The 16,128-nt window shown below is 50.0% G+C and overlaps 1 protein-coding gene across 1 annotated transcript; it reads left to right on the top strand.

The window, feature by feature from the left end:
• The first annotated feature begins 10 nt into the window (after window positions 1-10).
• Window positions 11-3,274, top strand: LGALS1 (galectin 1). Its single transcript, XM_027594593.1, has 4 exons — window positions 11-152; window positions 1,428-1,507; window positions 2,615-2,786; window positions 3,074-3,274. Exons 1-4 carry the CDS (start codon window positions 144-146, stop codon window positions 3,218-3,220), a joined length of 408 nt encoding a protein of 135 aa, XP_027450394.1. The 5' UTR covers window positions 11-143; the 3' UTR covers window positions 3,221-3,274.
• The last annotated feature ends 12,854 nt before the right edge of the window (window positions 3,275-16,128 follow it).

The following is a 16,128-nucleotide window of genomic DNA, read 5'->3' as shown; positions in this document are numbered from 1 at the left end:
AATTGGCTGGGCTTCCAGGGGGCGGGACTCACCGGAGCCTGGTCCCGTTAAAAGAGTGGGAGCGGCCCGGGGGCCCATCTCTCCCGTAGAGTCTTGAGACAGCTGGTGTGGCAGTCCGCGGGAACATCCTCCGGTCCTCGGTCATGGCTTGTGTGAGTCTGGGGACCCCGCCCCAAGGCCCAGGGATGGCGTGGGGGCAGACAGCCCGGGGAGAGTGGGGGCAGATGGGGATCTGGGTTCCAGTCCCTGGGGTGTGGCTTCGAACAAGTGCCTTCTGTGCCTCAGTGGCCGCGTCTGTAAAATGGGGGTGGGCGCCATGGTCCCCGAAAGCCCTCTCTGGCTTAAGAATTAATCTGAGTTCTTCCGGAGTCTGACAGCACAGTTATTTCCGCCAAGGTTTGACATTTTGCAGTTCCTCGGATAACCAGGAGAGAGAAGGGTGTGGCAAACTGGTGGGGTGGGGACGCACTTTGATGACACCCAGGCCGCTGTCCCTTCCCCACTCCTTCACCCCGGAGAGCCTCCTGTCCCTTCCCCCCCCCCTGCAGCTGTCCCCAGTCACTGGGCCAGGGCAGAGTCATCCTCTGCTCTAGAGAGCTCTGAAAGATAGCCAGGATTTGAGACGGGCTGCCCGGAGGGTGCCTGCTTGGGTTAGTGGGTGGAGGGTGGTTCCGTCCAGGCCAGTCAGGTGGGGGCTGGGTAATTCCCACCCCCATCCACACACACACATTCCCCATGCTGGGAGATTGGGTGCTACGGGGGAGAGAAGGAGGCAAGAATCTTCCGCAGGCCCCGAGGGAAAGGGTTCAAGTTTCTGGCAGAAGCAACCACTCACACCAGTTACGCATTGCGGTCAGTCTTGCTATTGCTGAGCCGGCCAGGCTGCTGACTCTGGCCCTTGGCCACTCACTCTTCCTTCTGCGGAGGGGCCTGGCCTTGCCCCTTAAGGGTCTCCTCTCCAAACCCTGCGCCTCTCTGTACCGAGGGACTGGAAGGGGATGGTGGGGAACCTCCCAGCCCAGGGGTCGCCTCTTCTCCAGTAGAAGGGCAGACCCTTCAGTTTCTTTGCCACCAAGTCGCAGTGTCACTCATTCCGAGTCCGCTTCTCTCCATCTATTAAGTGAAGGGATGGAGTAGAGCACCCCACCTCCCAAACCACTCTGAATCCAAAATCCCCACGCTGAATCGCAAAAACTTGTAGATCTTGGCTTCTACAACCTCGGTAGTGTCAACAGACAGGAAATGGACCTGGTTGAGAGCAGGGATTTTCCCGGGACCACACGGAGGGAGAGTCTAGAACTTGGCGACGGATTCCCCAGGCTTCCCGCGGGTGGGGTTAGAGGATCCCGGGTGGGAACCACCCCACCCCCTCCCCCCCGGCACTGCGTCCTCTAACCTCGCTGACTCTGGTCTCATCGTCTCTGCAGGGTCTGGTCGCCAGCAACCTGAATCTCAAACCTGGGGAGTGCCTCAGAGTGCAGGGCGAGGTGGCCCCCGAAGCCAAGAGGTGAGCGGGTGAAGGTGGGGGTGGCGGGCGGCAGGGGCCGGGGCTCCGAGCCCGGGACGGGGGAGACGGGGAGGGGGGCGCGCGGCGGGGCCGCTCCCCTCTGGCAGGGGCGTGGCCGGCCAGGCCCCGCCCCTCCCTCCGGCGGCGAGGGGGTTAACGGCGGTGGCGTCTTCTGGGTGAGTCACTTCCTCCGCGGGGTCTGGATGCCCCCTCTAGAGTCGCCCGCACCCTCCCTGCGGGAGCCTCCTAAACCAAACCAGCTGCGGCCTCGGCCTCTACCTTGCCTGGCCCCGCCCCCACTGTGGGAGGGAGCAGAGGCCGCTCGGGGGCCCGGGAGAGGGAATGGGGGCGCCACCCGGCTGCTGGTCCTCGGGGTCCCTCGGTCCCGCGCTCTTCACTCAACTCAACCTTTCATTCCGTGGGTCCTTCTTCCTTCACTCATCATCCACTCAGCAGGCTGCCGAGTCTCTGAGCAGCCATGTGACCTTGGACCGGTCAACCAACCGCCCTGAGCTTCAGTCTGTTGTCGATTCCCCAGGGGGGAGGTGGTTGTGTGGAGGAAGCGAGGTGCTGTCTCTTCAGTGACCATGACGATGATCAGCTGACATTAGAAAGAGCCGCACACTTCCTGTGCGCGCGCTATCCTTTTCATGCTTAGCCAACCCTCCGAGGTAGGTACTTCTCTCCACTCAGCAAATGCATTTTTGATGATGATGACGCATTCATTAGCCCCACCGCTACTGAGCACTGTGTCGTCGTGCTGGGCACCAGGAGTACAGAGAGATACAAGGACACTCAGAGGGCACCATGTGGAGGGAGTCTCTCTGTCCTTGACCAAAGGGACACAAACTAACGTCTGAGAGTCTTGGCTGTCAGCACAGACAGACCCTTAGAGATCGCACTGGGGCAACCCCCGTTGGGCAGATGAGGACGACACTGGGTTCCTGAGAAGGGCAGGGACTTGCTCAAGGTCACACAGCAAGGAAGCAGCGGGGCCAGAACTTGAGCCTCCCCGCTCAGTGAGTCCCCCAGCTGGTGGCCCGGACTGGATGGTCTGAGGGGGCTGCAGCTGGCTGAGAAGGCCTCAGTGCCCCCTGCTCCCCACAGCTTCGCGCTGAACCTGGGCAAAGACAGCGACAACCTGTGCCTGCATTTCAACCCTCGCTTCGAAGCGCACGGGGACGTCAACACCATCGTGTGTAACAGCAGGGATGGCGGGGCCTGGGGCGTGGAGCATCGCGAGTCTACCTTCCCCTTCCTGCCTGGGAGTGTCATGGAGGTGGGCTGGGGTAGGGGGCCTGGGGCCTGGGGCCTGGGGCGCGGGGCGGCAGGGGGGCGGAGCTGGCTTTTGCGGCTGGAGACCTAGGGCCCACCCTGCCCTCTCCCTCCCCTCCCCTCTCCTGCTGTGTCCAAGCCAGTGCGCAGCAGCCCTGAAGCCCGAGGTGGTCAAGCTGCGTGAGGAAAGCGCTCTGGGGAAGTCCCGTGGCCTGCCGACCAGCTGTGACTGCAGAGCCCAGGCTCCTCCTTGAGGGTCCCCACCACTTACTGCCCTTCTCCACCCCCCAGGTGTGCATCTCCTTCGACGAGACCGAACTGACCATCAAGCTGCCAGATGGATACTTATTCAAGTTCCCCAACCGCCTCAACCTGGAGGCCATCAACTACCTGGCAGCCGATGGCGACATGAAGATCAAGTGTCTGGCCCTTGACTAAAGGCAGCCGGGCCGTGGCCCCTAATAAAGGCAGCTTGCCTCTGCTCCCTCTGGACCTGCCTCCTGTGTGTCTGTCGGGGGGTGGGGGTGGAAGAGGAGGTTGCCACCGACTCCCCCAGGCTCCCCCTTCCTTCACTTACACGGCCTCAGCGCACACTGCCTAAGTGCCAGGGCCAAACAGGGAGCTCAGTACACAGGAGGGGGCTGGTGACTGATAAAAGAAACCCAGTCACAGTCTTCCCAACAGCTCCCAACCCAGTGAGCCCCAGCACACACAGGTGCTCAAAAGATGATGGATCAATGAAACCAGGGTGAAAGAGGCAGGGAGGGACTGATGGAAGCCACGGTATCTGGCAGTACAGAGGGAGAGAAGAATCGGGCCTCCTCATTGTCTTTCGTGAGCTAGAAAGATCTGTTGCAGAGTGTGGGGCCACGAGCTGTGTGGCCTTGTGCATGTTAACTGACCTCTGTGAGCCTTGGTTTATATATCTCTACAAGGGTGGGGGGTGGGGATGAGAGCACGCAGCCTATCAGGGTTGTGAAAATTCCACGAGATGCGTAAAGCAGAACAAGTTCAATGCCCGGCACATGGCAAATGCCCGGTGGGCTTCCTATCCCTGCTGCACTACCACACGTGAGAGGTTATCCATGTGGTTTTGGAATATAGGCGAGGTTTGGTGGGGTGGGGTGAAGAGCCGGTGGTCAAGATTTTTTTTTTAAAGATTATTTGACAGAGACCCAGCGAGAGAGGGAACACAAGCAAGGGGAGTGGGAGAGGGAGAAGCAGGCTTCCCGCTGAGCAGGGAGCCCGATGCGGGGCTCGATCCCAGGACCCTGGGATCATGACCTGAGCCGAAGGCAGATGCTTAAAGACTGAGCCACCCAGGCGCCCCCAAAAAGGTGGTTTTATGAAAGCACGGGACAGGACCCGTGGGCAGAAACTGCACTGGGGTCATGAGGAGTGGCCCATTACCGACTTTAAGTTGGGAGGGGGTTAGGGATAGTGTTAAGTCTCTAAGGAATCCTAGAAACAAGGTTTCCAGGACCTTGAGGGAGCTAGCTATTGTTGGGAAAAGGTCATTTATTACGGTCTAATAAAATCTTAGTCATGAGACCCTTCAGATGTATATCGGTGGGCCATATGCTTAGAGGATGATTGCCAACATGTATCTTGGGGGTTTAGAGATAAAGGAAGTTTCCAAAGGAATTTTTATGTTAAAGTAGACTTAACAGGATCCTGGGGGGGGGGGGGGGGGGGGGTCAGGCTAGGATTGCCTTTTGCCCTTAGCAAAGTATTAACATTGAAGCAGTTGAGTCCCTAGAGGAATGTCACTCTGCCTGTTTCAAGGACTTGTCAATGGGCTGTAGGTAGTAAGGAAATTTAATTTTCTTCTGCCTTTGTTTCCCACATCATTCCACCCCTCCGAACAGTTTTGTTTTTTTAAGATTTTATTTTATTATTTGACAGAGACAGTGAGAGAGGGAACACAAGCAGGGGGAGTGGGAGAGGGAGAAGCAGGCTTCCCGCCGAGCAGAGAGCCTGATGCAGGGCTCATCCCAGGAACCCGGGATCATGACCTGAGCTGAAGGCAGATGCTTAACGACTGAGCCACCCAGGCACCCCCCCGAACAGTTTTGATCCTTAAATCTTTAAGGTTCTTGAGGGTTGAAGGTCTCATCTTCTGTAACTTCTTCCTGCTGAATAGGGGCATAGAGATGTCCCTACCTATGGGTCAGCATTGGTCAGTTGGGGCTTATATAGAGGAGTTATAAAAGGCAGAGGCCGCAGAATCCAAGGGAGACTGCATGTGTAGATCTTCCCAAGTGGGAAGATCATCTGTTGGCTTGAAGTTATGGCAGTGAAGAGGTCTTGACACCAGGTGGAGAGACATGGGAGAAAACAGCAAAACATGATTAGTGTAACAAAAAAAGCAGCTCAAATAAGAGTCCTTTGATAGTTGACAAAAAATCCTTTTCCAGTCCAGGAGTTTAATCCCTCATTAGAGGAAGAGAGGGACTGTTTAAAGTGCCAATTTGAGTATTTTTGTCAGAAACCCAGAAATATTTTGTGATCGTCTGGAACGTATACACAGCATTTTGTTTTTATGCTAGCACACATTTCACCTTGTGAAGCAGCTAAAACATCTAATGTCATTCTATTTTGAAAAGTACCACTTAGGGCTTTGACCGTGTACTTATTAAGAGCTTCCAGGGGCGTCTGGGTGGCTCAGATGGTTAAGCGTCTGCCTTCGGCTCAGGTCATGATCCCGGGGTCCTGGGATCGAGTCCCGCATCGGGCTCCCTGCTCCTTGGGAGCCTGCTTCTCCCTCTACTTCTCTCTCTCTCCCTCTGTCTCTCCCTCTGTCTCTCATGAATAAATAAATAAAATATTAAAAAAAAAAAAGAAATCTAGGTTCTTTAAAAAAAAAAAAAAAAAAGAGCTTCCATGTGCCAAACACCCTCCAGTCCCAAAGAGGGAATACAAATGGATGTTAGTTGGTCATACCAATGAGACACAGAACATGTCCACCATTGTTTTAAATGTGGAAGGTTGGCTGGGTTGGTAATGGTTTTATTTATTTTAAGATTTTATTTATTTGACAGAGACACAGCGAGAGAGGGAACACAAGCAGGGGGAGTGGGAGAGGGAGAAGCAGGCTTCCCGCCGAGCAGGGAGCCCGATGCGGGGCTCGATCCCAGGACCCTGGGATCATGACCCGAGCCGAAGGCAGACGCTTAACGACTGAGCCACCCAGGTGCCCAGTAAGGGTTTTAATAATGTGCCCATGCATCCAGGCAAAACCCCAGAGTACAGTGGCCTTCCAGCCTGGGGGGCGCTATGGACACGGGTGAGAGCCACTGGGTCCTGTTAGGAGACAGTCATCTAATTCTGGGTCCCTTTAACTGCAGTCAAAATATCAAGGGCTATTCAGTTTTGGAGGGCCATCTTTTGAATTTGTGTAATAAAAGACAGTCTGTTGTCACTTTGTAGGGACCACGGGAGTCCAAATCTAGGGATAATTTTTCTTAGCAAAGATTTTGTCACCTCCGTGGCCTTTTTACCCAAATCAGTAGCCTGGTGTAAGCCCTGTATTACCTTCAATTGGTTATTTTTGAGTATAAAGATTTTTCCTTCATTATTAACAAGGCAGTCCTGTGCATTTCTTGGTCTGAATAGACCAGACTTAAGGACTTTATTGGAGTTAAGATTGATAAAAGACTTAATATTTGTTTATTTTGTGCTGCCTGCTTGGCTGCACGGTCTAGTGAATTGTTTCCTCAGATTCTAAGGTCGTACCCTCGATGTCCTTTGAGGTGAATTGCAGCTACTTCCTTAGGTAGGCGTACAACCTGAAGAGTCATAATTTCAGGCCCATCTTTGGGGAGTTATGGCTTGATAATAAGCCCCTTTTCTTCCAAATTGCTCCGTGAGCATGTAGGACTAGGGAAGCATATTTGGAGTCAGTGTAAGTATTAATTTTTAAGGCTCTGGCAATTGCAGGGGCACCTGGGTGGCTCAGTCCTTAAGTGTCTGCCTTCGGCTCAGGTCATGATCTCAGGGTCCTGGGATCGAGCTCCTCACTGGGCTCCCTGCTCAGCGGGGAGCCTGCTTCTCCCTCTCCCTCAGCCTGCCACTCTGCCTACTTGTCATCTCTCTCTCTCTCAAAAATAAATAAAGAAAATATTAAAGATTTGGCAATTGCCAAGCACGAGTGAGCACTAAAGCATACCCAGCTTTTCTTATTCCTTTTTCCATGAAACTATTGTCATTAGTAAACCAACTGTCGGGCACCTGGGTGGCTCAGTCGTTAAGCGTCTGCCTTCGGCTCAGGTCATGATCCCAGCGCCCTGGGATCGAGCCCCTCATCGGGCTCCCTGCTCGGCGGGAAGCCTGCTTCTCCCTCTCCCACTCCCCCTGCTTGTGTTACCTCTCTCGCTTTCTGTCAAATAAATAAATAAAATCTAAAAAAAAAAAAAAAGAAGAAGAAGAAAGAAGTACGATGGTCAGGTTCAGGCATAAGGGTAGCTGAGTTTAAAGTCTGACAGGTTTCAAGTATTATTTCAGGCATATCTATAAGTGCAGACTGGTATTTAATAAATCGGCCTCCATCATCCATTGGTGGCCTTTGGTTTCTAAGGCACTCCGGACCTGAGGTGAAGTCATTATAGTCAGGGACTGTCCCGTGGTGAGCATATACCAGGAGGGCTGTTATATGCTTGGCGAAAGGCTTTGTTTACAATTGTAACTCAAAAGTGGTGGCATCTATGATAAATATGACTATGACGTTTGAAACCATCAAGAAGACCTCTGTTTGAAGTCCAGCGTTAACAATATCCTAATTATAAGGAATCACTGCCAAGTGGGAGAAGACTTGTCAAGAGATAAGGACATCCCCAAGTGCATCATCCAATCCAATCATAATGAAAGTGGGGTCATCCATTATCTCCACAAGTCTATAGTTAACCCTACAGAGTGGGGTATGCTCTGGCTTTTAGGGGATGATTTCATCATCCTGGCCACATAGAATTGGTCAATGTGCTAGTTGAGTTATGCAATCACTGGGGAATCAATCCCATTTTCCAGCTGTTTAAATAATCATGTGCCCATGGGGTCCTGTTATTATCCCCATTGAATAACAAGCAAGAAGATTGTCTATATGTGAGCTACTGTAGTAAGTTTTCCGAAGTTTACCTCAAGTTATCTAGCTTAGGTAAGCAGCAAACATTTAAAGACAATCAGATCTAGAATTTAACATCCATAAAGGTGTGTTACTGAAACATGATTTTTCTAAAATAACCCTCATTTTCAATCAGAGATAGCTAAATCAGGACTAATTTATCTGAAGAACACAGTTTTAACAAACTTGGCCTAATTATTTACATAAGCTCAGCAAGAATAAGGATTGATCATACAGATTTTTGAGAATCTACTTTGCTGGAACTTTTTATAAGGAATCTCTAGGTCGAACTTTTAGTAGCCTCTCCAGGCCAGAAGCCAAGCCAAGTACTTGCCATCAGACATGCCTGCAATACCTGTAGATTTGGGTGGATTCCTCTTCATGAGGGCCCCCAAAGTATCCTGAAGTTCCTGCACCTGCCAGGAAGTGACATCCTTTACTCACCTGGTGAGGCTGCTGGGAACTCTAAGCAAGGTATCAGGCCAACAGTTCCCAAGGGCTTTATGGCTCAGGGTTTCATAAAGTCAACCTTACGTCCTGAAAGCTGTTTGGTCAAATCTGAGTCTATGCATGCCTTTCTCAAATATGACATTCCAGTCAAAGCCTTGGTAAAATAACCAATGTTTCCAATGATGTCCTGTTACAAGGAGAATAGATTCTTATTGAACTTATGCAAATGACTATGATTGCCATGGAAGAAAGAATACTTACTGAGACCTTTTGAATTTTGGAGGGTTTAGGTAGAGAGAAAAATTAAATGCTTTAATTTGCTTGCAAATGAATATTTTATCACATTTCTGTAAGTCATGGATATCTTAAAAAGTTTCCTTAGTCTGGAAGAGTAAACATAGAGAACCAGCAATGTTTCAAACAAGAGTCACCAAACTATAATCATCTTTTTAGTTCATTTAGTCCCATGTTACTAATTCTTGTTTAATTTGAATGCAGCTTTTTAGTTAGTTCTGGAAATTCTTACCCATTTCATTTTCATGATCTTAAAGATATTGAATACCTGTTTTTTTTTTTTTAAGATTTTATTTATTTATTTGACAGAGAGAGAGAGAGCGAGAGCAGGAACACAAGCAGGGGGAGTGGGAGAGGGAGAAGCAGGCTCCCCGCTGAGCTGGGAGCCCAATGCAGGGCTCGATCCTAGGACCCTGGGATCATGACCTGAGCCGAAGGCTGCCGCTTAACAACTGAGCCACCCAGGCGCCCCTGAATACCTGTTTTGTCCCAAAAGTCCTTTATATGAACTTCCTTGAAGATGAAACTCATTTTGCAAGACAATAAGAACAATTATAAATGACAAAAAATCAGAAATGGACACTGTTAATGCTCTGAGAGTTCATTATGATACAATTGACAAGGAAAGTCGGTTATTCTGTGACACATAACACCTCCATAGCCAGAACACTGAGTAATGATGACCTTTTTTTAATTTATTTTTTAAAGATTTAATTTATTTATTTGACAGAGAGAGAGACACAGCAAGAGAGGGAACACAAGCAGCGGGAGTGGGAGAGGGAGAAGCAGGCTTCTCGCTGAGCAGGGAGCCGGATGCGGGGCTCGATCCCAGGACCCTGGGATCATGACCTGAGCCGAAGGCAGATGCTTAACGACTGAGCCACCCAGGTGCCCCGAGTGATGATGGCCTTATACCAGAATGTAACATACCAAACAAATAAGCCTAATTAGTCAACCAGATTTTGTTCATGATTTAAATCTTGGGGAACTTTGTTAAATCCTTAGAAAGTTTTTTTTTTTTTTAAGATTTTATTTATTGGGGCGCCTGGGTGGCTCAGTCGTTAAGCATCTGCCTTCGGCTCAGGTCATGATCCCAGGGTCCCGGGATCGAGCCCCGCATCCGGCTCCCTGCTCAGCGAGAAGCCTGCTTCTCCCTCTCCCACTCCCGCTGCTTGTGTTCCCTCTCTTGCTGTGTCTCTCTCTCTCTGTCAAATAAATAAAAAAAAAATTTTAAAAAAGATTTTATTTATTTATTTGACAGAGAGAGACACAGCGAGAGGGAACACAAGCAGCGGGAGTGGGAGAAGCCGACTTCCCCACGAAGCAGGGAGCCCCATGTGGGGCTCGATCTCAGGACCCTGGGATTATGACCTGAGCCGAAGGCAGGCGCTTAACGACCGAGCCACCCAGGCGCCCCAAAACCTTAGAAAGTTTTAAAGCACGTGCCTAAATAGGATTAAGGATGTTAAAGACTTGATAAAGGCAAAACATAGAAACTGTTTTTTTCTGGGCAGGCAAAGAGAAAACAACTGTTTACATTTTCTTATCAAGAGCAGAACAACTCAAGAAACCTTGTCTTTTGGGGTTTTTCTCTTTGTTTTAAATAAGTCTTATTTTTTATAAAGATTTTATTTATTTGACAGAGAGAGAGAGCACGAGCGAGCACAAGCAGGGGGAGGAGCAGAGGGAGAGGGAGAAGCAGGCTCCCCGCTAAGCAGGGAGCCTTGATGTGGCTCCATCCCAGGACCCTGACATCATGTCCTGAGCTGAAGGCACACTTAACCAACTGAGCCACCCAGGCACCCCGAAAGCTTGTCTTTTTTTTTTTTTTTTTTAAGATTTTATTTACTTATTTGAGAGACAGCACATGAGAGGGGAGAGGGTCAGAGGGCGAAGCAGACTCCCTGCCAAGTAGGGAGCCCCATGCGGGACTCGATCCAGGGACTCCAGGATCATGACCTGAGCTGAAGGTAGTCGCTTAACCAACTGAGCCACCCAGGTGCCCAGCTTGTCTTTTTGAACAGAGAAAGCTGACTTTCAGTCTCATACCAGTGTACTTTAAAATCCATTCATTTCCATCTTAGTCCGTCCTGACCACACCTAATATTCCATTCCAAAGATTTCCCATCACAAACCTTCCACAATTTTCCTTTGCATTCAGATTTTGTTCCAAGCCATTTCCTTCCAAACAACCAGTCTCATTTAGGACAAAATTACCTTCTTTCACCTTCAACAAAAATGCATTCCCATTCCCTGTATCTTTCTTACATATCTTCTACTTTTCTACATACAGAGTTGTTTCCCTTATTTCTATCACTCTTAATTACATTTAGCATAATTTTTGCACTCTTAGAAACCTGAGTCTCGGGCGCCTGGGTGGCTCAGTCGTTAAGTGTCTGCCTTTGGCCCGGGTCATGATCTCAGGGTCCTGGGATCAAGTCCCACATGGGGCTTCCTGCTCAGTGGGGAGTCTGCTTCTCCCTCTTCCACTCCCCCTGCTTGTGTTCCCTCTCTCGCTGTGTCTCTCTCTGTCAAATAAACAAATAAAATATAAAAAATAAAAAAAAAAGAGGGGCGCCTGGGTGGCTCAGTCGTTAAGCGTCTGCCTTCGGCTCAGGTGGTGGTCCCAGGGTCCTGGGATCGAGCCCCGCATCGGGCTCCCTGCTCCGCGGGAAGCCTGCTTCTCCCTCTCCCACTCTCCCTGCTTATGTTCCCTCTCTCGGTGTGTCTGTCTCTGTCAAATAAATAAAATCTTTAAAAAAAAAAAAAGAAACCTTAGTCTCCAGTGAAAACTAAGTAGTAACCAGCTGTGAACTGTTTCACCAGAATTCTTCAGATGGCAAATTTATGAATCAATTAAGCACAAAACATGTTTACCAACAGATTTAAATATCCTTAGTTTCTTTGCTGCAATAAAAAGTCAAAAGGACAAACCTACATTCGGTAATCAATGATTTAGCACTTTATCCTATTTGGAAAAGACCTAGATGTCCAAGGAATTTAATCCCATTTATCATCCAAGCAAAACTTTATAAAGTTTCAAGTTACCAAAGACTTTGAAAGCTATCTTAACAATTACCCAAGAGAACTTTGATGAGACAGACAATTAACCATTTTAAGTCATCTTTTTGCTACCAAATTACAACAGAGATAACAGGAGCTTATTTGACCTTCAGTAAACCTCGATAGAATAAAAGTTTCACGTTTACTGCTGATAACTTAAAGACATGTCTATCTTAATTAAACCAACAAACTTAACTTAGTGTAAATACTGATTTATGTTCCACCTGGATCCTTCCCATTGTCAATTTTTACCTGAGACGCTGGTGGGGAAATCTGGAGTGGGTGGTGTTAGGTCCAGGGGGTGCTCTTCATGCTCCCTGACAGTGAAGGGAGAAGGAGCCCTGGTGCCTGAGGCACGGAGGATGGTCTAGAAGCCAGTCATGCAGGCCCCACCCAAGGTGGTGCAGAAACAGAAGGGGGAGGGGGAGACAGAAGAGGCAAAGTGCTGCCAGAAGGCAGAGAAAGGGTTCCTGGTTCTAGAGCTCATCAGCTCCAACAGAGGCACAGACGCCATGCTTTCCCACCAACAAGGGGGGAATAGGCAGTCCATGTCGGGCCGGAGAAGACAGGGAATTTTCCCAAAACAAAGGGAGTTTTGGCAGCTTCTTGGGAATATTCCTTAAAGTCCCTTTCCCGAGGTAGACTAACCACAGTTGGCTCCAATTACAGCCATTAACCCGGGATATGAGTGAGGGAGAGGCCCCCAAATCTAACAGGAAGAACAGTGAGAGAGTCAGGAGTCCCCTTTGCCTGAGATGGCCTGTGTTTCCTCCAGCAACCCGGGTTTACCAGGAGGAGGCCTATTTAGGTAATTATCATCCAATATGTAAGGAGGGGGTTTACTAGCCAGACACATTCGGGCAAACACATTCTGTCCTGTTTCCTGCAGAGGAGATCTAACTGATAGTTCCCACTGAGGCCATGCAGTGTTACAGGCGCTCAGTCCTTTCCTAAGTTTTGCAATCCAAATTGTTTCCAGTGGGTTAAAAGGCACCCCTAGGGAGAGTCCTTGGGAACTGAAGAAGAAGCCTACTAAGGCCATGTGACCAGAAAAGTAAAGAAGGCCCATTACCACATACCCCCGACTCCCGGGTAGCATCCCACGCAGGATATGTCAGAGGTTCTCATGTGTCAAAAGCGACCGGAGGTGTCTCTCAAACAAGACATCGCTACTGATCACAATCCTGCCTTCCTGTGAAGGCATTCCTGCCATAAAAGTCCCCGTAGGAGGGATGCCGGCGTCCCTCCCCTACTCCATCGCATCCTCCGCTGCCGATGGGTGCCAGTGAATGGACTGAAATATCCGTGCCATGCCATCACATGCCCTGAAGGTTGCGTACTGCCCTGCTGTTTTTAACCCATGGAAAATACTGGAAAAGTTTCACAAGGGGGAAATTACCGAATGTTGTAGTTTTAAGTAGTTAGTAGAGGACATTGACAGAAAACAGTGAAGATGGAAATCCATCATGATCTAAGCGACATTCCAACATATGTGGTCCTTACAGCCAACTTCCCTAGAAAATGGTCCCGGGTTGGGTTTTAATTCCATCGGGTACTAGTTTTGGCCGGCTCCAAGTGGCTAGAGCAGGAATGTGGAGGGGATCACATTAGATCAATCAGGAGGAAACCTCACACGGGAGACTTAAGAATGGCAGCCGTCCTGGTGACTTAGGTGGCTGTCCCGTGCTCAAGACAGACAACTTTGTATAAGGACAGGAGTAAGAGAGGGCATCAAGTTTCTGGGTCTTATTACCATCCTGGCCAGGGTACTAACTTCCAGCCAAAAGGCAAGCTTCCTCCTCCCTGTAGAGTAGCCACAGACTAGAGGGTTGCAGCCCGAGCAATCAGCATGAAAGTGTTCCAATAAGACCGTACTCCTTGAAGAGGCCCTGGAGTGAGAGTAAAGGAAGAGAAAAGAAAGTATTCACCAAGTTTGCATCGAGGCTCAGAGTCCAGATGAAGTCTGGACTCAAAGCCCCATGTTGAGTGCCATATGATGTAGGAAAAATGTTAGGGTTCAAAGCTGACCACCAGGAAAGAATTATTGGGACATCTTTGGTTGTGCAAAAAGGTGGTTTTATGAAAGCACGGGACAGGACCCGTGGGCAGAAACTGCACTGGGGTCATGAGGAGTGGCCCATTATAGACTTTCAAGTTGGGAGGGGGTTAGGGATAGTGTTAAGTCTCTAAGGAATTTTGGAAGCAAGTTTTCCAGGATCTTGAGGGAGCTAGCTATTGTTGGGAAAAGGTCATTTATTACTGTCTAATAAAACTTTAGTCATGAGACCCTTCAGATGTATATCGGTGGGCCGTATGCTTGGAGGATGATTGCCAACATGTATCTTGGGGGTTTAGAGATAAAGGAAGTTTCCAAAGGAATTTTTATGTTAAAGTAGACTTACAGGATCCTGGGGGGGTGGAGGGTGGAGGGGGGGGTCAGGCTAGGATTGCCTTTTGCCCTTAGCAAAGTATTAACATTGAAGCAGTTGAGTCCCTAGAGGAATGTCACTCTGCCTGTTTCAAGGACGGGTCAATGGGCTGTAGGTAGTAAGGAAATTTAATAATTTTTCTTCTGCCTTTGTTTCCCACATCAAAGGGGACCTGCAAGATAATGCTAAAGGGGACCTACAAATTAAAGCTAAAGGGGACCTACTAGATATTGTTAAAGGGGACCTTCAAGATACTGCTAAAGCGACCTTGCCACTGTCAAGTTAAGGTTGTTTACCCTTCTACCAAGCCATTAACATTAGGATAGGAGCTTCCTGGAGGAATGTCACACATGTCCCACCCAGGAGTGGGGGTGGGAGGGAAGTTGCAGGGTGTCAGCTTGTGCTTTGGCTTCAGGTAGCCTTCCGCTCCATCGTCATCCGTTTGAAGGAAAGGAAGACCGTTCCGTAGGATGGCATGACTCCTTGGTCTGCACCAGCCCTGCTGAGCTCTGTGGAGCTGCCCAGGCAGCCCAGCTTTGTGGCCCCAGGCCACATACCACCTGTGCTGGTGCGTAAGGGCAACCAAGGACTCTAGTCTGGAAGCTGCTGGTTCTGTGACCCTGGGCAGGACCCTCAACCCAACACTGGGGAGAGGGGCTCAGGCAATGGTCCTGGCACAACTGCTGTCTCGGTTCTTTTCCCTTTTTCTCCCTAAGTTTGTCTGTCTGTTTATAATCGCTACACCCAACTTGGGGCTTGAATTCATGACCCCAAGATCAAGAGTCACATGCTCTATGGACTAAGCCAGCCAGACGCCTCTGCTGGCCTGGTTCTGTATAGGAGGAACTGGGCCGTGGGGTGTTGGGGGGACATGCCAGCCCCCCACCCTGCAGGGAACTGAGTAGAGGTAGGCAGCCTCCCAGCTCCCAGAGGCCTGCTGCACACAGCCTCTTCCCTGCAGAGCAGAGGAGTTTGGGGAAACTCAGTCGGCCTGAGATGAGGTCTCTATGAGCCCCTTCTCTGTTGGTTTCCAAAGAGGACATGCCTTCCAAGACCCACCAGGCTCTACTCCTTCAGAGGGCAATGTTTATTTATTATACTTTTTAGTTTTTTAAAAGATTTTATTTATTTATATATTTGACAGAGAGGGAACACAAGCAGAGGGAGAGGGAGAAGCAGGCTCCCCACAGAGCAAGGACCCCGACATGGGGCTCGATCCAAGGACCCTGGGATCATGACCTGAGCCGAAGGCAGAGCCACTCAGGCGTCCCAGAGGGCAGTGTTTATTTAACCCAGCCCATCATACTCACTTGCAATAAGTGATGGGACCTGAGCTGATGGCCTGGCAAACCCGCAGACTGACCATTCCCCAGCACCTTTTGCTTCCTGCTCCCTGCTCCAGGGCCCCTACCTCCCTGGGAAGCAGCCCCTAGAACTGAGCCAGTGTTCAGGATGACTTAGAATCAGCACCTCAATGGGCTCTCCCCAAGCCCTAGGGCACTGTCTTCTGAGGTGTGTGTGGGGGGTGGGAGCCTAGTCAATCTCACTCTCCAGGCGAGGCAGCACCAGTGTGGGACCCAGGGTGGCGCTCTCCCATCCCCCAACCTTAATGTCCTCATCTGTAAAATGGGGGCCATTATTTGCACCTGGGCCCTTTTGGGTGGATGATTCCCATCGCACTGAGTCCCCTGGGGAGCACATCTCTACAAGAGGGCCCAGGAGGATGGAGTGAAGATGCTGGGGGGTCTGCCACAAGCCACACCCAATCTCCAGGCTCTCCTGGGGCACCCAAGTGGCAGCCCAGAAACAGCTTTGGAAGTCTGGCTGTGCCGGGACGCCCTCTGCTGGACATCGGAGAAAGTGTCTCTTGGACTGTCTCTCTCTGGTCCTCTCCGTTCGGCTCCCCAGATTCTTGCTAGACCAGCTGAACACCCACAATACCCCAGGACTGGGAGGAACTACGATGGGGCAGAGAAAAGTTCTGGGGCAGATAG

This window comes from Zalophus californianus, chromosome 9 (assembly GCF_009762305.2).
Source record: "Zalophus californianus isolate mZalCal1 chromosome 9, mZalCal1.pri.v2, whole genome shotgun sequence".
NCBI lineage: Eukaryota > Metazoa > Chordata > Mammalia > Carnivora > Otariidae > Zalophus > Zalophus californianus.
Note: the sequence above shows the minus strand (reverse complement) of the source record. Positions and strands in the feature narration are given on the sequence as shown.